The 27,975-nt window shown below is 60.2% G+C and overlaps 9 protein-coding genes across 9 annotated transcripts; 5 read left to right on the top strand and 4 right to left on the bottom strand.

The window, feature by feature from the left end:
- Positions 1–174: 174 nt before the first annotated feature.
- On the bottom strand, positions 175–3,297 carry A1Q1_03382 (uncharacterized protein; the record flags this gene model as incomplete). The annotated part of the gene is made up of 1 exon (XM_014328244.1): positions 175–3,297. The coding sequence occupies one exon, from the start codon at positions 3,295–3,297 to the stop codon at positions 175–177; it is 3,123 nt and encodes a 1,040-aa protein (XP_014183719.1).
- A 582-nt stretch (positions 3,298–3,879) lies between these two features.
- Positions 3,880–6,611, bottom strand: A1Q1_03383 (uncharacterized protein; the record flags this gene model as incomplete). The annotated part of the gene is made up of 7 exons (XM_014328245.1): positions 3,880–4,051; positions 4,111–4,895; positions 4,934–5,316; positions 5,706–5,897; positions 5,969–6,350; positions 6,400–6,514; positions 6,565–6,611. The coding sequence occupies 7 exons, from the start codon at positions 6,609–6,611 to the stop codon at positions 3,880–3,882; spliced, it is 2,076 nt and encodes a 691-aa protein (XP_014183720.1).
- A 2,777-nt stretch (positions 6,612–9,388) lies between these two features.
- Positions 9,389–10,874, top strand: A1Q1_03384 (uncharacterized protein; the record flags this gene model as incomplete). The annotated part of the gene is made up of 3 exons (XM_014328246.1): positions 9,389–9,566; positions 9,620–9,717; positions 9,918–10,874. 3 exons carry the CDS (start codon positions 9,389–9,391, stop codon positions 10,872–10,874), a joined length of 1,233 nt encoding a protein of 410 aa, XP_014183721.1.
- A 683-nt stretch (positions 10,875–11,557) lies between these two features.
- Positions 11,558–12,658, top strand: A1Q1_03385 (uncharacterized protein; the record flags this gene model as incomplete). The annotated part of the gene is made up of 1 exon (XM_014328247.1): positions 11,558–12,658. The coding sequence occupies one exon, from the start codon at positions 11,558–11,560 to the stop codon at positions 12,656–12,658; it is 1,101 nt and encodes a 366-aa protein (XP_014183722.1).
- A 2,009-nt stretch (positions 12,659–14,667) lies between these two features.
- On the bottom strand, positions 14,668–16,208 carry A1Q1_03386 (uncharacterized protein; the record flags this gene model as incomplete). The annotated part of the gene is made up of 3 exons (XM_014328248.1): positions 14,668–15,805; positions 15,909–15,975; positions 16,022–16,208. 3 exons carry the CDS (start codon positions 16,206–16,208, stop codon positions 14,668–14,670), a joined length of 1,392 nt encoding a protein of 463 aa, XP_014183723.1.
- Positions 16,209–19,494: 3,286 nt separating this feature from the next.
- Positions 19,495–21,188, top strand: A1Q1_03387 (uncharacterized protein; the record flags this gene model as incomplete). The annotated part of the gene is made up of 5 exons (XM_014328249.1): positions 19,495–19,632; positions 19,688–19,969; positions 20,019–20,151; positions 20,245–20,535; positions 20,608–21,188. 5 exons carry the CDS (start codon positions 19,495–19,497, stop codon positions 21,186–21,188), a joined length of 1,425 nt encoding a protein of 474 aa, XP_014183724.1.
- Positions 21,189–21,953: 765 nt separating this feature from the next.
- A1Q1_03388 (uncharacterized protein) lies at positions 21,954–23,213 on the bottom strand (the record flags this gene model as incomplete). The annotated part of the gene is made up of 1 exon (XM_014328250.1): positions 21,954–23,213. The coding sequence occupies one exon, from the start codon at positions 23,211–23,213 to the stop codon at positions 21,954–21,956; it is 1,260 nt and encodes a 419-aa protein (XP_014183725.1).
- A 1,515-nt stretch (positions 23,214–24,728) lies between these two features.
- On the top strand, positions 24,729–25,707 carry A1Q1_03389 (uncharacterized protein; the record flags this gene model as incomplete). Its single annotated transcript, XM_014328251.1, has 2 exons — positions 24,729–24,797; positions 24,841–25,707. 2 exons carry the CDS (start codon positions 24,729–24,731, stop codon positions 25,705–25,707), a joined length of 936 nt encoding a protein of 311 aa, XP_014183726.1.
- A 572-nt stretch (positions 25,708–26,279) lies between these two features.
- On the top strand, positions 26,280–27,947 carry A1Q1_03390 (amidohydrolase 3; the record flags this gene model as incomplete). Its single annotated transcript, XM_014328252.1, has 1 exon — positions 26,280–27,947. One exon carries the CDS (start codon positions 26,280–26,282, stop codon positions 27,945–27,947), a length of 1,668 nt encoding a protein of 555 aa, XP_014183727.1.
- Between the last annotated feature and the right edge of the window lie 28 nt (positions 27,948–27,975).

Consider the following 27,975-nt stretch of genomic DNA (forward strand, 5'->3'; position numbering starts at 1 on the left):
CTGCCTAGGCTAAGTCGGGTTGGTGTCCAACCATTCAAGCGACGCAGTGCTCAACCACTGCTCAATACTGGATCGGTGCAATAAATCTTCATTGATGGCTTCTTGTAACTACAGACTTTCTATGTGATTACTACCTTTCTAACCTGACTACTTTTTCAACTTATTTTAGATACCCTAAAACGGCGCGGCCGAAGACGAGTCGCCGCCGTACCACCAGCTGCTGTCGCTCTCGTCATCGCTGTCCTCGTCGCTCTCACCCTCCTCACGCCTCTGCTTCACGATACGCCACTGGCGATCGCGTTCGTTCTCGAGCATCTGGAGCTCGTCCTCGATGCGGCGGACCATCTCCTTGCGCTTCTGGCGAATGGCACGGTTGCCCTCGGACTGGACGCCGTCGCACTCGAGCAGGAGCTGGAGCAGGCTGTGCGCCTGGGCATGGTACGGCGTGTTGTTGCGGTCGAAGAGGAGGGGCGGCTGCGTCTGGTCGGCATTAGAGGGGCCAAAGTTGAGCTGGTGCGGGAACTTGAACTCGGCGTTGAGGTGGCGGAACTTGTCGTCGATGGCCTTGAGCTGGCCTAGCGCCTGCTGCGCGTCGGGGCTGTTGAGGTCGTCGAGACCGGCCGCCGCCGCGCCGTGCGCCGCACGCTCCTGCTCCGCCCTCTGGCGGAGCGCCTGCTTCTTCTGCCTCTGGCGGTCCTTCTTCGCCTTCTTCCGCTCGAGGGCGGCCAGGCGCTCCTCCTCGGCGGCACGCTGGGCAGCGTGCGTCGTCGGAACATTGGTGTGGCCCGTACGGTGAAGGTCGCGGGCGGCGTGGGCGGCCTGCGAAGCAGCGCGCTCGTCCTGCTGCTGGATCTGCGCAGCGCCAGTGAGGGGCACGTTGGTGTGGCCGGACGCGCGCTCGTCACGCGCGACCTGGGCCGCCTGCTGCGCCGCCGTCTGGTCGTTGCGCTGCTGCTGAGCAGCAGACGTGAGGGGGACGTTGGACTGGGCGCCGGCCTGGTGCTGCTGAGCAACACGGGCGGCCTGCTCGGCCGCAGCGCGCTCGTGAGCGACAGCGCGCGAGTTGTCGGCAGAGGCAATGCCGGCCGCAGCAGCAGAGGCAGCGGGGGCCATCTCGTGCTGCCTTCCGGCGTCGGGGTGCTGCTGGTTGTTGTGCACGCGGGGGTGAGTCGCGGCATACTCGGACTCGCGCTTCTCCTCCTTTGTCACACGCTCCTGCTCAGCACGCTCCTCGGCGCGGTGGTCGCGCGCACCCTGCGTCATGGGGATGTTGGTGGTTCCGGTCGAGTTGAGCTCGCGCGCCGCGGCAGCGGCGCTGTCAGCGATCTGCGCGACCTTGGCCTCGGAGCGGGCGGCCTGCTGGATCTGCTCCTGCTGCGTCGGGACGTGGGCCTGGAAATCCCTGTCGTGCACGCGCTTGGCGGCGTCGGTGAGGGGCACGTCGGTGCTGCCCGTCTGGTCGTACTGGCGCGCGACCTGGGCAGCGGCACCGTCGATCGACGCGGCACGCTTCTCGTTCTGAGCGGCCTCGCGAGAGTCGGGCTGAGCCGCCTCGCGGGGGATACCGTAGGCAGCACCGGCGCCAGCGCCAGCGCCGGGACCGCCGATGGTTCCGCCGCGCTGGCGGGCGGCAGCAGCCTCGTCCTGAGCATGGCGGTAGGCCTCCTCCATGGCGGCGTCGTCGCAGGGGCACTCGTCGCCGCAAGTGTGGCCGTCGCAGTTGCCGCCACAGACACCGGAACAGGGGTGCTCGTCCTGGCCGATCGCGAACTCCATCTGGCCGAGGAGGTCACGGAGGAAAGGCGGGAGAGAGGTGTAGTTGTCCAAAGTGCTGGTGACAGGGGCCTTGGAGTCGGCCTTCTTCTTCTGGTCCTTCTTCTTAGGCTGGAAGGGCTTGGCCGAGGGGTCGAGGTGGGTGTCGTGCTGGCCCTGCTGCTGCTGGGTCGAGGTCTGGGTCTGGGACTGGGTCTTCTGAGACTGCTGCTGCTGGGACTGAGTCGAGGTCTGGGTCTGAGACTGCTGCTGGGGCTGAGCCTCCTTCGAGCTCAGGTTGGGAGCGGGGAGACCAGAGGGAGCGTCGTGGGTGCCCTTAGCCTGCTGGCCCTGCTGCTGCTGGGACTGCTGCTGAGCATCGTCGGCCTCGTCATCGGGGACGAACTGGAGGCCGTACTGGCCGAGCAGCTCGTTGAGGCCCTCAACGGCGTCGCCGACAACTTCACCGGCGTTGTTCCTCTGCGTCTCTCCGGGCTGGGCGGGACCGACCTGGAGACCGAGCATCTGAGCGAGGAGGTCGTTCAGCTCGGGAGGGAAGGAGAGCGAACCGTCCTCGCCCTCAACGGCGAGCATGGGCTGGACCTCCTGGCCCTGACCCTGGCCCTGCTGGCCACGCTGCTGCTGTTGCTGAGAAGTCTGCTGGGTCTGCTGGCCCTGCTGCTGGCGCTTGGCGGCCTCACCCTGCTGGATCTGCTGGCGGAGGGAGAGGGGCTGGTCGCCCTGCTGCTGCTGAGTGGAAGTAGAAGTTTGTTGAGTCTGCTGGGTCTGCTGGGGAGTACGCTGCTGCTGCTGCTGCCTGGGCTTCTGCTGCTGAGGCCTGCGCTTGGGCGGCTGGGGCGTCTCAGGCTCAGGGCCGGGGGCGAGGTTGAATCCAAACATAGAGCCGAGAAGGGAGTTGATGCCCTCGAGGCCGGCGTCGTCGTCGTCGCTGGGTCCGGAGGGGGCGGTGAGGGCCGCGGCGGTAGCGGCAGAGGGGTGGTGCTGGGTACCAGAGTCGGCGCCGACCTGCTGGCGCTGCTGCTGGTAGGCCCGGGACTGCTGCTGCTGCTGGCGGTCCTGGGCAGTCTGGGGACCACGCTGGCCCTGGGCCTGGGCGCGGTGCTGGGCCAGCGCGCGCTGGTACGCGGCGGCAGCCATGGCCTGTCGGTGGCGCTCGGCGGAGATGGCGCGGGCGACCTCCTGCTGACGTTTCTGCTGGAGGGCTTGCTGCATCGCACGCTCACGTTGGCGCTCGCGCTCCGCCGCCTCGCGGACGGCACGCTCGCGCCTCGCGGCAGCCTCAATCTGGGCCTGGCGCTGCTGGGCGACGCGGATCGCACGCTCACGCTCGGCAGCGGCACGCTGGCGCTCGCGCTGAGCGAGCTGCTGCGCCGCCTCGGCGGCCTGCCTACGTCGCTGGACTGAGGCGAGGTAGGCGAGGGCGGTCTGCTCCTCGTTCTGGATGTCGGCGAGGTCGTAGCCCGACACGCCCTGCTGCTGCTGGGCGTAGGTGGGGATGATGAAGGGGTGGCCGTAGTAGCTCATCGTGTCGGCCGTTGTTACTGAGGGGGAAGGGGGGGGATGGAAAGTGTAGGTTGATGGGAAAAGGGGGAGGAGGCGGAGCTGGGCTCTTAAACACCTCGGTGATGCTGCCACAAGCACCTGCGATGACCTCATCGACCACGGCTGGCGCATTCTGGCGTCACACCCGCAGTGGGACTGGGGGCTGCCTCCAGGTGCCGGAAATAGCCACGTGACCCTGGAACCTTCGAGCCTCTTCCAACCTCCACCCCGCCCAGCAGTGGCTCAAGCCGCGCTATTCAGCCAGCATCCATGCATCCCCGACTCTGTCCGCATACGGAGAGAGGGGGGGGTGATCGATTCGTAAGACCGAGGGTCATGGTTCATTGACGCGTACGCGTGCTTGAGCTTCGACGTGTCTGACCGAGGGTCTCCGACGTTCATCCCTCGTTGCTGCTGACTGACCCGTGACAGTGCACCGTCCAGCCCGTCGGTGCGCGCTAGCAGTGGGTCAGTGCCAAGCGATCGACGGAACGCATGCAACATGGAACGTGCCAGTCATCCAGTGGCCACTGCTTACAACATGCATCTTGCATACAGTCTGACTTAGACGCCAGCGCCCAGCGGGTCCACTCCGACTTCCACGGCGGAGAAGCCCGAGCTGCTCGACGTCGGTCGCATTCTAATGCCGGATCGCCGGCGTTCTACTTTGGCACTCTCCGATACGCCCAAGCCACCGAGTGGGTCCAGAGGCGGAGACGGTGAGTGCGTGGCGGAGCTGGGGGAGGGGGTGATGGACCGCGAGGCCTCACGCGATGTAACTCGGTGCAGACGCACCTCTGGCGACGGCACTGTCGCCTGCGATGCGGGCCGGGGTGACACTTGGATGGAAGGTGTTGAATGTGTGGATGAGTGCGCGGGGACAGGCACACGGGGAAGAGTTGCTGAGGGCGTGTCGTCGGCTGGTGCACTGCCGGCGCTGTCGGCAGCGTCGCGACGGGTGGTGGAGGCGGCTTCGTCTTGGTCTCGGACAAACCCATCGCCCCCAGTCCTTCCTCGATAATGGCAGGCTCGGGGCTCTCGGCACGTGCGGAGGGCGGTTCAGGAGGAAGAGGCTTGCTGTCACCGCGCTTTGGGAGTAAGGCACCCGGAATAGGTGCTGTGTCAGTCTGGGGTCGATGGCGGGGCGATCCGAGTGGGGTCTGTGTGTTCGAGTTCGACTTTGCCTTGTGCGTGTCCAAGCCCTCGTTCCAGGTCCAGTCGCGCACGAGGTCCTCGACGTCGCATCCTGCGGCTCCGAGCAGGCTGTCGCGCACCCGGTCCAAGCCTTTGTAGGCGTGCGCGATCTCGTCAGGACTGCCATCGCCGCTGCGTACTAGCTCGAGCCACTCCGCCATCGCCTTGCCCATGCCGACCATCGCGAGGCGGACTTCAGCCATCTGTCGGTCCGCGTTCAGCAGAGACCGCACAGACTCTGCATCGGACGATGGGTGTGGGGTGATTGTCGGTCGTGGCGGTAAGGGAGCGGTGGACGAAGGTATCGTCGAGTAGGGAGACGCTTTGCCGCTGTCTGTGTTCGCTGGGGAGAAGAACGAGTACGACGACGTATCGGGTAAGCTATTCTAAGCGGGTCAGTGCCTCTCTAGCGCGGCCCACTTACTCGTAAATCGGTCACGGTTGACAGAATCGCCTTATCGAGTCCTGCCTTTTGAGCCCTCTCGAATAAGCCCTGCGCGAGGCTCTGCACGCCGGCCCTAGCTCGAGCTCTGCCGTTCGGCCCTGGTGAGGGTGTATTACGCCCAAAGAACGAGTACCCAGGCGATGCGGGTGGCTCGCTGAGGTCCACAGTGGATGATCCCCCTGCGCGAACGCCGAGCAGCTCCTGGTTCTGCAGCATGACCTCGACACCGGATGCGGCAGATGTATCATCTCGGAGCCGTTGAGCTTGCTGGAGAATGAGTCCGGGGTTGAACGGATACGACGGAGACGGCGATGGGTAGTGCAATAAGTTCGTGAGCACAACGGGGTAGTCGGCCGCGACAACTGTGCGTCAGTTGAGAGGCGAAACACAACGACTCACGCTCGTTTCTAATCAAAAGCAGCATCGCTACGCAGATGAAGTCCAGCAGCCCCAGTGTCGGGTCCAGGGCGAACAGGCCGTCCCACAGCCGTAATGCCTGCTCGAACGGAAGTTCGCGAGTGAGGATCAGTCGGATCCATCGACTGACAGTCAGTCACGGACACCAGCTAGGAAGCTCACATAGCCCAGATCTGAGCCTCGACTCCTTCTGAATCAAACCGCTCCCAAATTTGCGGGTCGATTCTTCGGATCAGGGTGTTGTAAAGATGGTGGCAGCGCTGGATGATGGGGGCTTGGGGCGCAGACAGCCGACGCGATAACTTTCTGTCAGTTCTTACGTGCCTGGACCAACTTACCGGTCCTTCCTCCGTCCGCCACTCATAGAATGCTTTGGCTGACCTCATGATCTCCTGGAACAGAGCGAACGCGTCGTGCTCGACGTACACGCGGTCGAGCGTCGTCGCAAGCGCCTCGTCCATGTTGACAACCGACGACGGGCGCGGGCTCCTCGGCGGCATGTCATTCACGAGCGAATCTCGGTCGACTGTCATGTAGCACACGGCAAGGAGTTCATGCATACCCTGTCACGCTCAGCATCACCAATAAGAGAATCACTCACCTGTCTGTACCCGACGTCAGGGTTGAGGACGGCGAACAGAAACAGCATGGTCGTGAGGCTGCGCCGCACGCCTTCGTCCTGGAAGTACGGCATGTCGGGGAAGGTGCGGTCGACGTCTTGCCTGATCGTCGCTCGGAGCTCGAGATGCGCGAACCATGCCTTCCAGGGCGAGTCGTCTTCGGTCGACAGCGGGTCGAATACCTCTCCTGAGCCCGAGGACGGCTCGTACCCGTCGCCACCGGAGCAGTCTGCCGCCCAGCGGCCATCAGGAGCGATCAGGTAGCGTTTCCTCAATTCGTCATAATCCCTGCGTGCGGCGACCAGGGCGGGAGGGAAGAGGTCGAGTGATGTTGGAGGGGGAAGCAGCCCGTGATAGAACTATAGCGATGTCAGCTACTGAGCAGTAGGTTCGACCTTTGCTACTCACTCTCCAGTAAACGGATCTGAGAATGATACCTCCATCATCGCCCGCGTGACCGAGCCCCGGGCCAGCCGCGAGCGCCTTGAGGTTCGCCAGTGAAAGCAGCGGGTCGGAGAAGAGACTGTGCCATGCCTCCCTGTCTGTCAGCTCAAACTCGGTAGGACAGCCCACCTGATGTCGTCCGACTTTGGGCGAACCCAAGTGTCACGATGCGACATGGAGATTATGGTTATGCCTTAGGGGAGTTGCGCGATGAACGAAGTCGAGAGTTAGGAGGCGTCGGCTTGTGTGGTGATCGACCACCAGATGTGCTTCATAACCACGTGGCGAGTGTGGGGTCTCCACCAAGGCACATCCTAGCGTGACTGGCTTCAACCGATTCCACCATCGACGCCCACTCGACGTGTTCCTTGCTCGTTCCCATCGTCGTCATCCCAGCATCCCGCATCCCACTTCCTTTTATTAATATTCTTAACACTCGTCATGGGCGGCCGTTGATACTGACAACTATTGTACCACCAAGGCCCGCGGATCGGCGGTCGCGAGGGGCGCTCTCCACTTCAACCGCCCTTCTACGACCTGCCCAACTCGGTCAAAGATCCAAGGACGCAGATCCCGTCTGATGAAATGGAGCAAACCAAGCGCAGCGGGAAGTGACGACATCTGATTGATCAGCCTCGATGCGGCCAGCGCGCAACGCCTTGGGAACTCCGAATCGGGGCGAGAATAGCGAAGAACACGAGGCGGCGCAGAAGCATGAAGTCATGGCGTTGACGTCCCGCTCGATTGGAACTTGGCTAAAGCTGGAACCGAGCCGTTCTATTTCTCCGTGTGCGTGCGTTTCCTCTCTATCCCCCAAGGTGACTGGAAGTGAGTACTTTCGTCTGTGCTGGAGGACGAGAGGGAATGTTTGATGTTGACTTCAGGAGCGCAGATGTTGCTGCTTCGAATAGGCCAATGAAGTCTTCCCTGGTTCCTTGGAGACCTGGGCCGCCCAGCTATTAAACGCTGCCGACAGCGAGAACACAGAGGTCCCTGCGTTCCCCAAACGCACGGGTCGCCTGGCACATTATTTTTCGCTATTGTTGCCTGTGTGCATGGCGTTTGGTGGCTCACCAAGTTCCTGAAGGAATCGTCGGCCAGCACTCTCCTCACTCCCTCAGTTCGCCATTTCGGCACTGCACGGCCGAGCACCCCACGGTCAGGTGATCAAGCCTACATTACTTGATCACAGCACTGATGTGGCCAGATACTGACCAGGACCAAAGTGGTGCCGACCTCCGTCGGAAATGCAATCATCGATCACGTATCGCGGCCTCACGGATCTGTTATGACGGCGGAGCAAACTTATCACAGACGTCCGTTTCCCTCTCCTGTATACTGCTTCCGAGACGAATGAGCAATATGTGTGAAAGTCGTGCCGAGATCACGACTCGCGCGACGCGGCGGTGATCCCACAGGTGCTCGCGTCGTGGTCTGTGCTGGCAGCTGCAGGTCCGTGGGTATCAGAGTGCAACCAGCTCCCTGAAGGTGCAGTGTTCGACGTGCTGCAACACGCACGCTCGACGCTGGAACAATAATCTTATGCCGACGCCACCCACACAGTCGGAAGGAAGCCACCAGCACATGTTCCTTACCTGACGCTGCTGTTCAGCTTGGCTCCGTAGGGTGCGGCATATCCGGCTTCCCCAAGTTACCCCGTGGAGAACACGGCCGCTGCCGCGAGGCCGGTCCGACAGTTGCGTCAATCACTGAGGGTCGCGACGCCATGCCGGCTTCGGGTCAGGTCCAGTCTGCGTTAGTTGTGTTCGATCGCGGATTCTCACCCGCTCGTGGCTGCCCGCCGCGGCGGTGACCGTTCCGACGAAGCGCTCTCCTCCAACACTTCATGCATACCTCACGAGTAAGTGAGCCAACATGAGTGGTCGCTCTCTGATCCTGAGGTGCCTTTCTCGCGTCTGCACTCGTGCGCTGCTCCTGAGTGAGACTGTGTGCATTCCTCAGCGCACTGTCGTCTGGGAAGAGCACGGCGAGCGGTGATAGGTGAGCTGACATGAGTTGCTGAGCTTTGGTACAGCGCTCAGACCTCAGCCACGGTGTTACCTCAAGGCATTTCCTGTTCCCTGTTCCTTGACGACAGCACCCTACTCCGTGGCATGCACCGCGTACACTGCATGCATGTTGCAGCGCGGTTTGCGGTCCGGCGGGTGGTTGCTTCGACTTGCATCGCATATTAAGACGGTACCCACCGGTTGCGACTGTTCATCTCGCCCATCTTTCATCTGTTCCATCGCTCGACCATCATCGACACCACGTCCCAAGATCCCCTCGCCCATCGCGTCCTTTCCGCTCGGTGCTTGTGCCCCCGCCCCCCGCCGCGTACCTGTACATCACGCGACAGCCCTAACAGTGAGCATCATCCGAGCCCTTCGGCCCGTGAGCCGCGAGCAGGTATCTGCTAGCAGTCACCAAACTTTGGCCAACTCACCACATCCGGTGGTGATTTCTCCACATCGCTAAATCTCTTCCCACCCTCCTCTGCTACAAGCGCCTTCGGACTGACACCCGCCAGACATCAAAGAACATTGATCCTTTAGATCCTCCTGCAAACCCAGCGTTTTACCACTTCCAAACCGTTATTGGATCCTCCATCGGCATCTGCTTCCAATCCCCTGCGCCTCCCGCAATCAAAAGCAACGTTGGCACAAGACGTGTACCGTGTACCAGCGCTAGAAACCAACATACACGCATACCGACCTCGCACCCTCGCCCGACGTGAGCTGTGTGTGTCCCAGCCACCGTCCCTCATCCCCTTACCAGCTGCTGGACCTGCCTCGTGTCTGTGTGTGTGCAACCTTCGAAGGCAAACTCTGCGTCGCCTGAGCCTGCCTATCACATAACTCCGCATCTCTCTGCCCATCACTCCCGACCTCCCACACTCCACATCATCATTCCTCTCCTCTCATCACTTCCATCACAACCACCATCCTCCGTCATGGCCAAGAAAGCCTCCCGTTCTTCCTCCAAGGGCCCCGCCCTCCGCCAGCGCCGCAGCGGCGCCTCGTCCTCGTCTGTGGGGGAGTCCACAAAGCGTGCAGCCGCCAGCGGGAAGAAGATCAACCCCATCACTGGGCAGCGGCAGCCGAAGCAGCCACCGCGCAAGCTGGCCGTTGGTAATTGCGCGAACTGTGGTTGCAGTCAGGTGAGTTACCTCTCTTTCGAATAGAAACTGACGCGCAGATGGACACCTGTCTCTGGCGCACGCATCCCAGTCCCGACGCCGACGGCGGCAAGGTCAAGCTCTGCAACGCTTGTGGCATCCATGTGAGTGTCTGGCCGAACGATGGACATCAGCCGCGATGTGGGCGGGTAGTTTGGCGGGGCCATCGCTCGCTGATGGTACTGGTTACTGGCTCAGTTCCAGAGTGCTGGTACAGTCGGCCTGCGTGCCGCATAGACGAATCATCACACATGGCCCGAGCTGCAGTGATACCAACACCTTCGTACCTCTTGCTGACCTTTAGATCCGTGACAAAGGCTACAACCGCAAGGTGACACCCGAGATGCTGCAGCGGCAGTCATCGCAGGCGCAGGCGACCCGACGCGCATGGGCGATCCAGAACGGCCATGAGAGCGACAGCGACATTCCTTCCTCTCCCACCTCGTCAGAATTCTCGGACGACGGCGCGCCGCCCAGCCCCGCGGCCTCTGACTCAACTAAGGCTGCCACGCCTCCCCCGTCCCCGCTGCCCGCTGTGCCTGCCATGCCCACCAGCTCGTCTGCCGGTCCTGCCGTGCGGAAGAATTCCCTCAAGGCGTCCCCGAAGGCGTCTCCCAAGTCCCTCAAGTCCAAGGCTGCCCGCAAGGCAAGCAAGGCGGCGCGACCCGCCCCCCTCAAGCTGACAAAGTCAGCCTTCGACACGTCCAGCAACCTCCCCAGTCCCACGTCGGATGCGTCTGATGCGCCTCTGCGCAAGAAGGAGGTCTCGATCAGGCCCAAGCCGGTGTCAACAATGAGCGACGAGGAGGCTGCGGATGCGCTGTTCCGCCTGATTAGCGATGCGTGGCGCCAGTACGACGGCTGCATCGTGCACTCGAGCGCCAGCGACGGCGCTTCCTGCTGCAGCGGTTCCAGCGAGGCAGACTCGAATACCCAGGCTAGTTCCAGCTCGTGCATCGACACCGACTCGCAGCCCTCGTTCCACACCCAGCTTCCCCCGCCCATCTTCCCCGGAGACGTGTTCTACCCGACCCCTGGGCCCGAGAAGAGCTTCCACGGCTTTGGAGCGTACCAGAACTACGAGGCGCCCGCTTATGTGCGCCGCGACAGCCTCGAGTCGGCCACGTCCGCTGCGTCTGCCAACATCATGACGCCTCCCGTCACCCCGGTCCTGTATGCGAACAACGGGTGCACCGAGAAGGGATACCCGCCGGAGGGCTACGGCGCGGATCTGGCGACGGATCACTTCTTCGCGCACTAGGACGTTGCTCTCTCATCAAGTCAAAACATCGAACTTTCGATCCACCATCCAGCTGTTGGACCGTGATCATTCCTTAAAGAACGACTACGACCCACACCATGTCCCCCAACATCTAATCCCATCTGTATGCGTGCCCCTAGCACGCCATGTCGCCACCACTCGACGCCGTTGTCTGTGTCTAAGTCGTCTGCTGGTTGTAACAATGTTGTGCTATCCCCAATCCTTTCGGTCCGTGTTTCCGGTCTATGCATTAGGTTTACTCTCAATGTTTGTTTGCACGAGCAGTAGAGGACAGAGCGCGCTAGTGACTGCCTGGTGGTCGGGGTGCCGGATGACGTGGGTGGCGAGGACGCCTGTGCGCATGGTCTAGTGGTGACTGTGGCCGTCGAGGGGCCCAGACTGTGCACTACTGCGCCCTTGTGTGCACACCTCACCCCGAGGGCGTTGACTCACCTCACGAACTTGCATTCGGATCCTCTTCTTCTCTCCTCACCACCGCGCGACTCGACTCGTTACCGATACCCAGCAACACAGTATCCAACACCATCAGCTCACCTCGAGCTCCCCAACACTTACTCTCCCTCTCCACCCTACACACCGATCTCCTCTCCTGCCAGTTGGCCCTCCTTGCCACCTCCAACGGCCTTCCCTCTCGTTGACCCGCCTTCCTCGTCTCGACCACCATGGCTCCCCAGAACCTCCGCCATAACCCCCTGCCTTCGATCTGGGACCGTCCCCGCCCCACTCGCCGCCTCTTACGCGAAGAGCGAGTTCAAGTCCAAGGCCGCGTACTCCGCGCCCGCGCTCACACTCACCATCACCCCCGCCGCATGCGCATCATGGCCACTCTCCGCCCTCTCTTCCGTCAAGAGGAAAAGCGCCGCAAGGCTCGTTCCCGCGTCCTGCGTCAGGTCCGCGCGCAGCGCGAGAAGCTTCCCCTCGGCGTCTGGCAAGCCGCGGTTGGGCATGCACTCAACGAGACTCAGCATCCTGAGGGCGTTTCCAAGATTCCCGTCCCTTCGGCCATCGAGGAGGAAGACTCGGAGGACGATACCGACTACGATCCCGCCGCCAAGGATGCGCCCTCCTCGAACGTCAGCGAGTCGTCGGACGGCGAGGATCTGAAGGACAAGGAGGCCGCCGACGAGTCCAGGACCAAGCGCAAGCGTAACGAGAAACGCACCGAGCGCCGTATCCGTCGCGAGGCTGCGCGCCACCGCCGCATCGAGCGCCGCGCCCTCCGCTTCAGTCCCGGCGACACGGACGAGGAGGAGGCCAAGCTCGTGCGCGAACACGAGGCTACCACTATGCTCCTCGCGGCGCACGATCAGCGCGAGGCGCAACAGCAGGCGCTGACCGACCTGCGCAGCCTGAAGAAGCCCAAGGTCAAGCCCGCCAAGCGCGTCAAGCCTACTCTGCTCATGAGGCGTATCCAGCCTCAGCTGGTCGAGAGCGTCGAGCTGCCCAGCGACGATAGCGAGGATGAAGATTACGACCCCGTCGCAGAGGAGATGGGGGAGGAAGGCGAAGCGTTGCAGGCGCGTATCGGCGAGAAGGCGGAGTCCTCTTGTTCCTCCGAGGACGAAGGCGAGGACGAGGTCTGCGAGAAGGACGAAGCAATGGACGAGGACAAGGACGAGCTGGACGAGGAAGTTGGGGACACGAGTGTCTCGACTGTCGGCACGGGAGCCACTCCGAGCACTGGCGAGACTTCGGCATCGACCGCGACTGCAGCGACTGAAGAGACAGGCGAGACTGACGTTAACATGCAGAGCGCGGAGTAGACGATGTGAGGATATGCAGAATGTTGCTTGTACATTGATATCGGCGTTCAACAAGATGCCGAGGTCAGTTGCCGTGATCAGCGATAGGACTTTCTCTACTTATCGTTAGTCGAGATCGCCTTCCGGGCGAGCTCAAAGAGATGAGAGAAGGGAGGGAGATAGAGCGAAGCTCGCCATTTCCTGGAGAATGCCAGTTTCGTCCTGTCGGCGATCTATTCTCGGCCTCCTTCCCTAGCAGTGGACATCGGCCGTTGCTGCCGCTCTTGAGGTGCAAGGTCACGGGTCGCGAGCCAGCAGACCAGCGCTCTTATCGCAATTCCTTCAACGTCCTGGGGACATGGTGCGGGCAGGGTAGCAGCGGTCTCTGTGCCCAGGACAGTGCTTCCTCCGTCGGAAGTCAGCGGCGTGACAGGATCTGATCGTCTACAGATGTGGTTCCCACTCCACTCCTATTCCATCCTAGATTAGAACAGCAGGGAGAAGGGATCCACCCGTCGCTGGACTGGCGCCGTCTCCACCTTCCTCGTTGACTTTGTTAGGTGTTGCGGCGCAGCCCCCAGCACTCACTCCCTCTCCGGCAGGTATCGCATGTGACTCACCTCACACATGACCACATCCATCCATCCACCTCTTGGCCCGCTAGGCCCACCCGCCCTTCGTCTCGCGTTTGAATGGCCTTTGTGCCGCCTCCTCTTCTTCAGCGCAAGCAGCGCAGCGCTCAGCGTTGCGGAGCGCAAGGGCGCAAGGCGCGCAAGGGCTCCGAGCATGCAGATAGATGCAAGGAATCCACACTATTGAATTGGCTTGCTCAATTAGCCCCCCATTCGTCTCTGATCTCTGAATAGAGAATCCCACTCTCACCGACACTCCTACGTCATCGACCTCACTCTGTACGAGATTGCTCGATCGCATCACCTCATTGCAATCGGAATCCAGAGATGCCAGCTGACACTCTTACTCACTTCCGCAGACGCCGAGACGGTTGCCGAATCCAGCTCTCCAGCTCTCCAGCTCTCCCCAGCCCCCAGCCTCAGACTGGTAAAGAAGACGGCTCGCCACGGCTCGCCACGGCTCGCCACTGTCGCTCAGAGTTAGAGCTGGGAGTGCGTACGATTCTCCTCGGCATGCCCAGCATGCCCAGCCCTTACTTCGGCATCTCCCTGCACTACTCTGCACTCTGCACTCTGCACTCTGCACTCTCTCCGCCACGTCCGCCACCTTACCCGACTCACACTCACTCACCACCACACCACTCAAATAACCACCAGATGCATTCCAACAACACACCAACAGCCACACCAAGAGCCACACCAAGGAGCACACCAAGGAGCAGACTGGAACAACGAGAAATGCTGTCCCGCTCGCTCGGAATGTCCACTACTGCGAAATCAATCGCGGAATGGCGCGGTATGCTCCGTATGCCCCGTAAGCCCCGTATGCCCCGTATGCTCCGTATGCCTCGGCTGTTCCACCAGACACCGACCGGATATCCCGATTTCACCTGACACAACCCGCGCCGCCCGCGTCGCCGCCAAGACATTACACCCACATCCCTGTGGAGTGAGAACGTGGGACTCTCCGATCTCCTTCACTCCTGCATGCTTCATGCATTCACTGCTCGCTCGTCGCTGCCCACCCTCTTCACTGTCCTATGCAGCCTCCACCACTTCTGCTGCCTTCGTCAGTGAGTGCTCACTCGCACTATACGCTGGCTTGCTCCGCTCGCTGGCTCTCGCCCTGCTCACGCCCTCGCACCTCGCTGGCTCGCTCTGCCCACACCCTCGCACCCTCGCGGCTAGCGCCGCTCGCGCGCTCGGCCGCTGCGCTCGTAATAGATACATGCACGTTTAGTCCATGGTTTCTTCTCCACCTGGGGGGGGGGGTATGGTGTGGTCAATGCGTTGGTAAAACCTGCAAGGTTCTGAAAAGTTAAAAAGTAGAAAATGATGAAATGTGGAAAGGCGTGTATATGAAGGGTTAGGGGGGACAGCTCAGCCCAGCTGAAGGATTTAGATGAGAGCGGCGAGGAAGGCAGCACCGACGAGACCGATCGAGACACCAGCCTTGGCCGCAGCGTTCTTGCCGTGCGAGACGGGGGCGGCTGTGGGCTGCTCGCCAACCGAGAGGGTGCGCACGCCGCCGTCAACGGCGTAGGTCACTGCGTCGCGCTCGGGACGGATACGGCCGTCGGCGAGCGGCTGGTTCCAGTAGTACGATGCGTCGGTGAAGTAGCTCCCGTCGGACGACTTTTGGAGCCACTGGCTGTACTTGTTGTCCGAGTCGCCGTAGATGGATCCAACGGCCGCGACGTACGGCCACAGCTCGGACGCGGCCTCCTCCTTTGGCGGGAAGTTCATGACATAGTTGCACGCGTCCTGGATGCCCGCACCGGAGGAGGCCTTCTTGTCCCACTGCGGCTTGCCGGCGTACTCGGCAATGCGGCCCACGGCGATCGCACCCGCCAAGTTGTAGGTCAGGTAGTGGTAAGGGCGGGTACGGTCGTGCTCGAGCGGCTGGTCACCGTCCTGCGTGATCTGGCCCTGGTAGATCGTGCTAAAGTACTCGTCGGCCGTCTCGCCGGCCTTGTCCTTGTCGTTGGCAATGACGTAGAGCGAGCCAAGCTGGGCATAGTAGTACGTGCCGTGGTTGTTGGGCGAGGCCTTCTCGTCGAGCGCCTGCTGGTCCGTCGTGAGCCACTGCGTGTAGTTCTTGCACCAGTCCTGGAAGTGCGTGTCCGTGTCCTGGTCCCACTCGTTCGACTGGCCGTCGCGGAGCAGAATGATGCCAGACGCAATCTTGGCCATCGACTTGAGGTCGAGGATGCCCGTGTGCGTGCCGTGCTGGCCGTCGGGGCCACCCTGAAGCTGGGCGTACTTGAGGTTCGGGTTCATGTACGTGTCCTCGTTAAGGAACCAGGTCTGGATGTACTTGCGCACACGCTGCGAGTAGACGCCCGAGCGCGTGATGCCCCACGCGAGCGAGTTGAGGAAGACGGCGTTGGCCATCTCGTCGAAATCCTCAATATTGTGGATGTCACGCGCGGCGGGGTTCAGCTTGCCGTCAATGTTCACAAAGTTGCACTGCTTGAACTGCTGCTCGAGCGTGAGCTCGGTCGTGTTGCCGACGTTGGAGCAGTCGGGCCAGTTGCTGAAGAGTGTCAGTGATGCGCACATTATCTCGCAGCCGATCTTATCGTCTGTGCGCCCTTTCTATCGCCCATGTGATCAGATCGACAACTGCTTCCACTCACTAGGGCTTCCAGGACATGTAGTCGTGCTTGTCGCCCGACGGGGCGAGAATGTCCTTGTTCGTGACGGCTGGTGGGTCAGTTGTTGCCAATCTTTCCCAACTTACTCCAGGGACCCCGCGTGTCGAGCATGTCGGCCCACTTGATGATGGTCTGCTGGGCGTCAATGGTGACATTGTTATAAGTGCGCTCGAGGATGTTCTTGGGCTCGGTGAACTCGATGGGGTAGTTGACGAGGGCGAGTGCCGAGGGGGCGAGGGAGAGGGCGGCGGCGGCCCAGAACGACGGGCTCGAGGCGATCATGCTGGGCGTGTCGGAGGGGAGAGAAGGGGAGAAACGGGGGAAAGAGGGGAAGGCGTCAAGCGAAGTAGTGGTTTTGAGGGGGGTGTAAGAAACTATATGATATAAAGCGAGTGTGATAGGGGGTATTTGGAAAGGTCAAGTCGAGGATGACCTATGTGATCCAAAACGTCGGTGAAGAAGAGTTAGTGGATGGTGGTTGAGAAAGTAAGAAAGGAGTCAAGCGCAGCAGCCGTCTCAACTGCAGCCAGTGTAGTGAGAGTGAAGGAGGGGTGAATGAAGGTTGAGTGGAGAGGCGGAGTCCTCTTGTTCCTCCGAGGACGAAGGCGAGGACGAGGTCTGCGAGAAGGACGAAGCAATGGACGAGGACAAGGACGAGCTGGACGAGGAAGTTGGGGACACGAGTGTCTCGACTGTCGGCACGGGAGCCACTCCGAGCACTGGCGAGACTTCGGCATCGACCGCGACTGCAGCGACTGAAGAGACAGGCGAGACTGACGTTAACATGCAGAGCGCGGAGTAGACGATGTGAGGATATGCAGAATGTTGCTTGTACATTGATATCGGCGTTCAACAAGATGCCGAGGTCAGTTGCCGTGATCAGCGATAGGACTTTCTCTACTTATCGTTAGTCGAGATCGCCTTCCGGGCGAGCTCAAAGAGATGAGAGAAGGGAGGGAGATAGAGCGAAGCTCGCCATTTCCTGGAGAATGCCAGTTTCGTCCTGTCGGCGATCTATTCTCGGCCTCCTTCCCTAGCAGTGGACATCGGCCGTTGCTGCCGCTCTTGAGGTGCAAGGTCACGGGTCGCGAGCCAGCAGACCAGCGCTCTTATCGCAATTCCTTCAACGTCCTGGGGACATGGTGCGGGCAGGGTAGCAGCGGTCTCTGTGCCCAGGACAGTGCTTCCTCCGTCGGAAGTCCTGTCTGTCTGCAGCGCATGCAGCGGTGAGTGCAGCAGGATAAGCTCTGGTTGAGGGCTGGGAACTGGCAATGAGAGGCGAAAGAGAGAGTTGGACTGAGGGTGAGCATCACTTCAGGAGTATCAGTAATCCCTGAGCGATCTTGGCACATCCCTCCCTCCCCCCGAGGCATCAGCCCCGAGACCCAGCAGCCCTTGCACCCTGGCAGTCCCCCCGCCCTGTTGGCCCTGTTCCGCTGTTTCTGTTTCGAAACGTCGTTTGTTTCCGTGCACCATTACACTGATCCAATGACGCGCTGAGTGCTAATTCACTCCCCCTTTGCTCTCTCTCTCTGCTCTGCTCCACTCCCCTGCCTTGCCTGCCTGCCTAGGCCAGCTCCTCAGCCCTAATGGCCCCTTTAATCAAAAATCGAGCCGAGCGTGATCGCCCCAGTCCCTGCACCGTGTCTGTCAGTTAGCACACCACACACACACCGCTGCATCACCATCCACACTAACGCTGCAATCAAATCGACTTGCTAAAACTCTTGGCTGAAGGGTATTCGACTTGCCTGTTTGCAGAAATAGAAACCCCAGCAGACGCCACCACCTTGGCTCGCGCCCCTTTCTTCTCAGGCAGGCCGAAATGAGGGCCATACTTCAGCGCGCTAAGCTGATCATACCATTGCATGCCGTGCTTAGGCTACCTTATACCAGATTTGGTACAAAAACCGGCCCCGGTATGGCGTGCATGGCGTGCAGTGGCGGCTTCTGGTGCGCGATGGCGCAGAAGCGTATTATAGCTAGGGTAGGTGCGGACTGACGTACTGCGCAATGTAGTAGTCGCTGGCTGGCTGGCTGGCTGGCTGGCCATGGCTGGCTTATGTCAGACCGTGCACTGAGAGACTGCCTGCCTTCCATGCTTTAGAGCCGCACCGCACGGCCCGGCCCACTCTTCAACCAAACGCTGGATAAGGCAGAGCGTGCAGAGCACGCAGAGCGTGCAGAGCACGCAGAGCGTGCAGAGCAAGAATGTCTAGAAAGTCGAGAACAAGCTCTGCGCTGCGCAAGGCACATATGTGCCTGGGGGAGCTTGGCAACCTTGTTACTTCTGCTTGCGTTCGGCAGGCAGGCAAACCTGCAGGCCCGTCAGTCTTCCCAATTTTTCAGAGCACAAGTGCGTGGTAAGAATTATCATAATAATGCAAAAGGGTTGGGTTACAATATTGGGCAAAAGATCTGAATACAATCCGTGCGCAGTCTCGCAAACCTGGTGTCCGATCGTGTCGGGTGGTTTTCTATAGGGTGTTCACTCAGCGGAGACCCAATGACGAGCGCCGAACGTCACGCCGAAAACAGCGGGCTCGCCCTATCCTGTACTCCTGGTACTCCTGTAATTCAAGGTATCGCGCCGGGTGAGTACAGAGCGCGTCGGACGCGTCTTGCTCTAATTCTCTCGGCCTTCCACTACCTATGACACTGAGCCGGACTGACTATGCGCACGTACAAAACTCAGCACGTGTTGGACGCTATTCAGTCATGCTCTAGACTTGACGCGCCGACCCTCCGCGTATAGCGTAGGCGTCCTAGGCGTGAACCATGAGCTAGCGAGCAGCGAGTAACTAGCTCAGCGTGAGCGGTGGTACGGTGGTGCTAGGGTATAGGGGATAAGGGTAGGGAGAGACTACGGGTTTGGCGCGGTACCATACCCTTGGCACCTAAGCGAGGCATGTTCGTGCTAGGACGCGTGCGCGCGTGTTTGGGTGTCCGATGGGCTCATGCCCGAGCTGATGCTGAAGCGGGCTTGAAGCGAGTTGATCGACGCACCAAAAGTCTAGCAGGTCGAGGACGAGGACGGAATGGGGCGGTTTTTGTGTCGTATTGCCCGGCGCAGCGCTGTTGCATAAACATAAACAAACAGACGGTCGGCGTCAGCTCTCTTCCTGTGATAATGTTGCGCAATCGTCTGATCGTCTGATTGTTTGACGTTTGTACGCAATCAAGCGCAGTATAATAGATCGAGACAGGTTTATCGGCTGTGCAAACTGTATCCTACTGCGCGTCACGGCACAAAGGAAAGGTAGGTCCGGGGCAAAATTCTGAGAGTTGTGGACGAGCAATAACGCTCGGTGCCCGTTTCGGTGCCTCATCCTTTCTCTCTCACGTTATGTTACTGCGCCATGACTAGGGGTAGACAATAATTCGAATCATTTTCCTAATGGATATCATTATCGTGCCTTAAACGACCGATTACTAGAAGTAGTAATGAAGCGGGATCAAATCCTGGTGCACGTGACCTGAAACGATCCATGAGCGTTTCGCGACGATTCACGCGTTCTAGGTCTGCTAGTTCTATCATCCCTTTTCAACATGCGATCGTTTAACAACCATGCAACCTAGCTCGTTTCCGACTGTTCCATCGACTCCGCAGACCCAAACAGCATCACAGGGGACTTTCTCCACTCCGTTTACTCCAACCCCCGACCTGCGGCAGTCGAACCCTCAGGGCGCTCCTCGACCCTCCACCGTACGTCGAATAGTGGCGATCCTTTTCCAACCATGGCTTTGCTGACTCTATGCAGCTGCAAACTCGCGCCAGGGGCCCGATTCTGGTAGAGGGAGAGCATTATTGGATCTTGAGGTCAAAGCACTGGGAGAGAGACGCTACCCAGTGGTCTCCCTCTAGTGCCGAGTTACTCCTCTCCATTCTAGAAGAGCGACCAGACCTCTGGAGCCAGTGGCAGGCTGGCAAGAACAAGCAGGGACAGCCTGCAAGGAAGTCCCAAGTCAACGAGGCCATCGTCGCTGAGCTCCGCAAGCGTAAGGCCCCTACAGCTCGCTCGGCACCAGCGGTGCAGAGTTATGTAAGTGGCAATGAGGTATCTTCCAGCGACGGCTCTAATTCTCGCTCAGATGAGGAAGATGTTCGAGAACTACAAGGACGCGCACAAGCAGGACATCCCCCGCACCGGCGACGGCGTTGAGTGCTACATAGAGATCGCTAAGGACGTTTCTCGGCACTGTCAGACGCAGGCGGACATCATTGGTAAGTAGTGTCCCCAAGTGGAGGTGACGGCGGTTTGCCACCGGACCTCATAACTCAACAACCCATGCATGAAACTTGGATCTGACAACGCAGAGGCCTTGCACGAGGTCTGTCCTAACTATCACCGGCTCAAGATCATCATGGAAGGCTCGGCTGGCGCTCCGGAGAACACCATTCATGACAACCTCGAACTTGGCGAAGGGGACGTCATGGTAGACACCATCGTCAATCAACTTGGCGGGGCCACTGAGGATGAACCAGAGACCCAAGAGACTCAGGACTTTTTCGAGGACGACGACGAGACGTCCCTCCACGACATCAACGAGTTTCAAAGCCCCGAACCGCCTTCCACGCTCAGCTCGGCGAATCTTGACGCCGCTAGTAGTGAGTTCTAGGTGGTGGTGCGCCCCTCGACGCCCCTCCGTCCGTTTCGGCGACCGTTTCCTTGGCCGAAAGTGCTTGACGGCGATATCTCGCCGGTGAGTACACTTATGGCTTCGGTCTTTGGACAGGCTCATAGAGAAGTGAAAGAGCTGACAGCCACAGAAAGAAAGAGGTTCTTGGAGAAGTCTCAGACCCCTGAATCGACCTTTTCGGAGTTGTATTCGGACGAGTCTGAAAAAAACCGCCTAGCGAAGAAAGAAAAACTGCAGGTTCTACGCGAACAGAACACCATCATGAAGAGAAAGACCGACCATGAGATCGATTCAGGGGAGCGTAGGCTGTTCTTTGAAGAGCTGAAGCTCGTGAACGAGTATGAGATGCAGCTCCGCCGCCAGTTTTCAGAGACGTTCGCCAGGGACAAGAGCCTGTCGCCGGCTCAGGTTATTGAGGCCGTCGACCAGGCCCTGGTGAATCCCCTGAGGAGGATGAGAGAGCAGCTGGCGAGCAGCGGACGCCGTAGAGAGGAGATCCGTGCGTGGGACAGGTCGCGAGGTAGCAGCAGAGTTAGAGACTCGTCACCCTCTGTCAATGACAGGGTTCGAGAGCTCTCCATTAGTAGAACGGTGTACGAGGAAGACTTCTCAATGGTGTGATGCATCGCTTATGAACCTTCTCAATGGTGTGATGCATCGCTTATGAACGTGAGTGTAAGACGCCGATGTAACGGGGCCTATGTATACTAGACGTATCGACAACAGAGCCAAATGGTTTCCGGAGGAACCAGGCGACAGTATGAGGTCTGTACGTGCGTAGCGCAATAGGGGGTTAACCGAGTACTGCAGAGTACTAGAGAGTATGTACGAGGTAGAGTAGTAGATCACTAGAGAGGGGATGGATAGGAGTACACGAGCCTTGAACCAACGACGGTAGTCTTGGGACGAGGGGAAACCGTGGCCAGAGAGCGTACGGGAGTTAGAGCCCGTCGATAGCGAGTAGTGAGTCTAGTTACGAGATCTACGAATCTAGTTTGTTACTCGAGACAGCCCCCGGGGTGGCCCCCTTATATATCTGTTCTCTCTCCTACATCGGAAAAAGACTGGGCCGGTCCTCCGACGGAACTTGGTCTTTTCCTCTCCACACTATCGAGTACTTGCGAGTAGTGCGTCGCTGTCCCCGGCGCCGTTTACGGGCTGCGTAGTTGTGCCCCGTTTCTCGTGGGGAATGTCGTCTTCCTGCCACTCCTTCCGGAAACGGTTAGCCGAGTAATCCACTCGCGAGTAATACCCTTGTGAGTACCCCACTCGTATAATCGCCCGGACCGGACTTAACGTCCGGGGGCTGAAAGGGTCACGTGACGTGATCCTTGCACGTGGTCGGTGTCCTTGCTCGTAGCCGTTAGGCGTGACGAGCTTGATTTATTACAGTGAGCTCGCTATCTCCGCGACGCGCCGGGCCAGGCGGTCTCGGCGATCCATCCGGTCCTCCTCAACGGTCTCTATGAGCAGCTCTCCCTCGGGCAGAGGATCAGCCTTCCTGTCCTCCTCTTCTGCCTTGGCTTTAGCCCGCTCGAAGTCCTCTAGGCTCCAGTGCTGGTTGGCCGTGTGGATGTAGAGGTTGTGGAGAACAACGGCCGTTCTAATGTAAGCGAACGCCGTGTTGATGTCCTTGTCCGTCTTCATGGTGAGGTTTATGTCGTTGAGCATCAACCAACGCTGTTTGAGGACACCAAAGGCGTCCTCGATTTTCACTCGGGCCTTGGCTACACGGTCGTTGAACTTCTGTTGCTCTCGAGTAAGATCCTGAGCCGCACGCCGGCGGTACATGGGTATGACGTTCAACGAGCAATAGAAGCCTGAATCGCCGAGAACGAACTGGTCTCGCGAGAAGAGTTCTCGAGGTCTCCGGTGAAGAGCAGAGGACCTCTGGGCCCTGAAGTCACTAGCAGAGGCGTAGTGGCCAGTCTGCAAGTAGGTAAACCTCTTGGCCTCGTCGCACACGGCCAAGATCAAGAGGCCATACCTGTGTTTCCTACTGAAAAACGACGCATTCTTCTCAATGGAGAAGGACGGGCACTTATGAAGAGGGATATGAGAGCCGTCTATGAAGCCTACACAGCCAGGGATCCCGTAGTCTCGGCGGAGACGTGTGGAAATGGCCTCGCGACGCCGAGGATCAGGCCACTTAATGACGTTGTTGAACGTCGTCAAGATCGCCACGATCGTGCGCATGCAATAGGTGGTCACAGACCCCCTCCCGATCCTTCCCATGGTTCTGCAGACATCGGAGATCGTGGCCCCGCGGCCCAGGCGGTACAGGAAGACGGCAATTTGGAAAGAAACTGGCTTTTGAGGTCGACCTCTACCAGGGTGAAAGATGGCATGATCACCTATGTGCTCCACCAGTCGTTCTAGCTCAGGAAGGCTCATTCGAAAGCATTCTTTGATCTCAGCCCTTCCCATGGGGTTCACGACCTCCTCCAGCTTGTATCCGCGGCGTACGTAGAAGGTTGGACCGATGAATGAGCGATCGAGGTATCGGTGCATGTCGAGGGTTTCGACAATGGTGATCATCGAGAGAAAGGAATGCCGGGTCTCTTTCAGGAGGAAATAATGAGCGTTCTCCTGAAGGAAAAGACGCAAATTTTCGAGCGTGTCGCGCCTCACGGAAGGGCGAACCATGGTGCAAAAGAAGAATGGTGTAGAAGCAGTGGTTGTCGAGGAGTGACGAAACGGAGTTGGACGCGTTTCCAAGTCATCTATTGACAAGTCGCGTCGTGAGGAGGTGGAGGTGTGGAACACCTCCACTTTGGCGCCCGAGACATTAGAGCCAAAACGATACGATTCAAATCGTTTCTGGTTCGAGGACGGAGACAATAAATATTCATTTCAAATCCATTAGACCCTGAACCCAAGCTCAGAATCGATTCTAAGCGGGATTTATTGTCTACCCCTACTTTTTGCCTTGGCCCCCGTCCAAAGTCATGGCAGAGAAGAAGCGTAGCGCCAAGTCCAAGTCCGCTTACGTCTCTCATCTCTCCACTGTGTACAGAGCAGTCCGTCGTCCCGTCGTCGCCGAGACTTGGGCCGAGCAATGCGCCAAGTATCCCGGGCAGATCAAGGTTTGTCCTCTCCGTCTCCGTCTCCGCCAAGTCTCTCCCTTCTCCCTCTCTGTCTCCCTCTCCAGTGCTCGCCGAATCTACTATCTATGCCTCTACATGCAGGCTCTGCACTACTCCAGGACCCAAGCTCAGGGCCACATGGCGTGGTGGCTGCCAGGCTGCCGAGTGGCGTCGCGCGCGCAGGGAAGGGACAGGAAGCCATCGCTCGAGCAATGGCGGAGGTGATGAAAGAATTCGCGCCTGCCTTTTCTTTCATTCGCCCCTCGACCTGTATGCTTTACCCGAAAGATGCCTGCCGAAGTGCCAGTCCGTCGGCTTTCTCTGTGTCCTCTCCATATAGATATGCAGAATACGGCCGCTTAGTTTATCGGTGGGACTAGAGGCTTGTGTCAACTTCGATGCGTACATCATTACAAAGGTGACGTTGAACGCAATGAGGGCGAGGGCGAGGCAGTAGCACAAGCCAATGTCGGTTCTGACGAAAATAGACCGAGCATAGAGCGAGCACCTCGGCGCCAGGTGCAAGCGAGGCGAAGACGAAGGGCAGCAAAGGGCAGATCGAGATCTGTGGAGACGCCACTGACGCCGGCGCCGCTATTGGCGGATCACTTGGGGCCGCTGAGTTCAGGCCGGAAACCAATGCGAGGTTGCGGCAAGGGCGACAGCGCGAAGACGCCCTGGCATGCCGAGGGCCAAGTCGGTGCTTGGTCTCCTGTCCGGCGGACTGCTGTGCGGAGCTCTTCCTGTAGTGTTGAGCGGAGGAGCAGAGTGTCAGAGGCGCCAGTCTCGGAAGCATGTCTCAGTCCAGCGATGCCAGTTAGTCTCCTGTCTCCTTCATATGGTGTCAGCATCGCCCCCGCGATGTTCATCTGCTAGAACATCCTCATGTCGCCTTCAGTAGTTAGAGTTGTTTGCAGCAAGCTATCCTCGACGCCTCGCAAGGTTTCAGCGGTGCGAGAGATGCAGTCACGTGATTTGTCGGTATCTTACGTAACACTGATTCGTCATGACGCTCTGACCGCGAATTTCGAGTCCACCTCGGACTGAATCGGTTCTCCTCAACAACAAGCACACGATGAGCTACACCCCGCCCGGCCTTGCGCTGATCGAGAGCTCGACTCTCCTGAAGCAAGGAGCTGAGGGCGTACGTTTCCGCTGGTGTCTCTTCAGTTTCAGCTAACTTGCAGCGCGTCTACATCAACGACTCCCTCTTCGGCACGCCGAGCGTATACTGGCCCGAGCCGGGCCCTCCTGCGCCTTCCACAGCCTCGTCCTCGACGCCAGCCAAGCCGAACGAGTGTGCGAGCCTCCCCGTGATCATCAAGCACCGCTTCCCGAAACGCTACAGGCATCCTGCGCTCGATGCCTCCCTGACGAAAGCCCGTCTGCAGGCCGAAGCGCGCGCGCTCTGGCGCTGTGCCAAGCTCGGCCTGCGCGTGCCCGGCGTCTACTTCGTGGACGAGAGCTGCGGCTGCCTCGGTCTAGAGAAGGTGCCGGGGTGGAGCGTGCGCGAGCTCCTCGGCGGAGGGGCGGAGGGCGAGCTCGAGGTCGAGCAAGTTGATGAGGTCGAGTTGCCGGCCGAGGTTGCCAGACTCTCCGTCGCCAAGGGCGAGAGTGGAGAGAGCGCGGTCGCCACCGCCGAGGAGGTGGAGGAGAGCGAGGGCCTGAGGGCGCTCAAGGCGCAGGGCAAGACGGTCGAGGACCTCATGCGCTCGATTGGCTCCGCGCTTGGCAAATTGCACGCCGCGAGCATCACGCACGGCGACCTCACGACGAGCAACATGATGCTCTCCCCGACTTCCAGTGGGGAGAAGGAGCTTGCCCTCGTCCTCATCGACTTTGGACTCAGCGCCCAGGCCACCATGCCGGAACACTATGCCGTGGACTTGTACGTCCTCGAGCGCGCCTTTGCGAGCACGCACCCGGGCTCCAAGGCGCTCTTTGACCTGGTTCTCGAGAGCTACGCGGCCGCCATCCCGAAGAAGTGGCCCGGCATCGAGAGCAAGCTCAAGGAGGTGCGGCTGCGCGGCCGCAAGAGGGACATGACGGGGTGATCACTGCGATCGCGGAGGAAAAGTTGAAAGTGACATGCAGCGTGTACATGTATCGCAAGGACAAGCGACTGCGCAGTTTCCGGCAAGCATACAGAGTTGTGAGGTCCCACTGCAAGAGCGCTAAGAAGGAGTGGGGGAAGCGTCAGTGAGCCTGATGCAGAGGTTCGGCTGTGCCGAGCCTGCGGCTGACCTGCCGCCTGCCTGCTGCCGATACCGGTGGGTGATAAGGTCACGAGATTCACGGGTTGGGGCTGTCACACATGCATAGCAGTCCTATGCCCAGAAGTACAAGAGGAACCGGGACGCTTGGCTCCGGGCTCGGAGCAAGCAGAAAGCGCGGGCAAAGAGAGGCAGAATGCGCTCGCTTTATCCGTGGTCGGCGCCGTCGCCGGAGGTTCCAGAGGTGGGCAATGACACCGAGATAAGCGCATGGCCGGCACCTCCACACACCAACAGTCCATGTGCTTCCCAGGACGTGCATGCGTTCTGGCGGCCAACGCGATTATAAACACCCCCGCCCCGCACTGGTACTAATCTCCCCCCACTACCTGTGACTCACCACCCGCATCACCATGACCATCTCCTCACCCGCCGACACTGTCGTGCGCAACTGCGTCGTGCGGACGATGGATGCCTCGCAGCCCGAGGCGGACTCGCTCGCAATCGCGGACGGAAAGATTGTCTACGTCGGCCCTTCGTCCGGCCTCAACTCGTACGTCGGTCCTGCAACGCGCACAGTCGACCTGGGGGGCAAGACGGTCCTGCCAGGCCTGATGGACGTGCACAACCACCACGCCATTGCGGGGCAGCACGAGGCCGAGCTCCAGTTCCCTGCCGAATCGAGCGTGTCCGAGATCTGCACAGCCGTCACGGCCTGGATCCGGCAACACCCGGAGGACAAGTGGGTGCTCGGCTCCAAGGTCGGGAGCCAGCTGCTCGGCGAGCTGCAGCAGGGCGACGCGCTGAGGCAGCTCGACGCGGCCAGCGGGGACGTCAAGGTGCTCCTCACGACCGATTGCCACCACAACAAGTGGGCGAACAGCGCCGCCCTCGCAGCGGGGGGGATTGATGCCTCGACGCCGAACCCGGATGACGGCGAGATTGTGCGCGACGCCTCGGGGCAGCCAACAGGCCTGCTATACGAGGGTGGGGCGCGGTCCATCATCCGCGCGCTCGAGAAGGACACGGACCCGAGTGCCGCGCTCGAGGCGGCCAAGAAGGCCAGCGCCGCAGGCATCAGGACCATGCACGCTATGGGCATCACGGGCTTCCTCGATGCTGCGTGTGGCGCCTCGACGCTGCGCGGCCTCAAGGCGCTCGACGACGCGGGCGCGCTCAAGATCCACGCGTGCAGCAGTATGCTGATCAACGACCGGATCTTCGGCAACGACCAGCTCGGCACCGCGCTCTTCGCGCTCCAGGACGATGTGAGGGGAACGCACCACCGGCCGGACTTTGCCAAGATCTTCCTCGACGGCGTGCCCATGAGCTACACGGGCGCGTTCCTCGAGCCCTATACCCAGCCAACGGGGGGTGATGGGCACTGCTGCGTGAGGGGCCACACGACCATGCCCTACGAGGAACTCGAGGGGTGGCTCCTCCGCTGCGCCGAGCGCGGCATCAACGTCAAGATCCACTGCACGGGGGATGCGGCTGTGCGTTTCGTCCTGGATGCGGTGGAGCGCGTGCGCGCCGCGGGCCACAGGGACGCAATCTTCCACGTCGCGCACGGCCAGTTCGTCCATCCCGCCGACATTGGGAGGTTCGCGCCCCTCGGCGTCGTGGCCGACATCTCGCCCCCGCTCTGGTTCCCCGGCGCGATCACGGATGCCATGGCCGCCGTCCGCAGTCCGGAGGAGATGCGCCGCTTCCACCCCAACGCGGAACTGCTCGCTGCCGGCGCCACGCTGGCCGCCGGGAGCGACTGGCCAGTCATGCCCGACCCCAATCCCTGGACTGGCATTGCGTCCCTCGTCACGCGCAAGGATCCCTCGGGCGAGAGGACGGATGCGCTGAATGAGGACCAGAGCATCGACCTCGAGCAGGCTGTCAGGGCCTACTCTATCAATGTCGCCAGGGCGCTCGGGCTCGACAAGGTCACGGGCAGCCTGGAACGGGGCAAGAGCGCAGACTTTGTCGTCCTCGACCGCGACCCCTTCAGCGTGCCCATCGGCAAGGTCGCGGGCACGCAGACGGAGCAGACCTGGTTCGCGGGCGAGCGCGTCTATGCTCGCGAGTAGAGATAGATATAGTTTTCAGAAGTAGGAA

The sequence above is a fragment of the Trichosporon asahii genome (genome assembly GCF_000293215.1).
Source record: "Trichosporon asahii var. asahii CBS 2479 unplaced genomic scaffold scaffold00004, whole genome shotgun sequence".
Taxonomy (NCBI): Eukaryota; Fungi; Basidiomycota; class Tremellomycetes; order Trichosporonales; family Trichosporonaceae; genus Trichosporon; species Trichosporon asahii.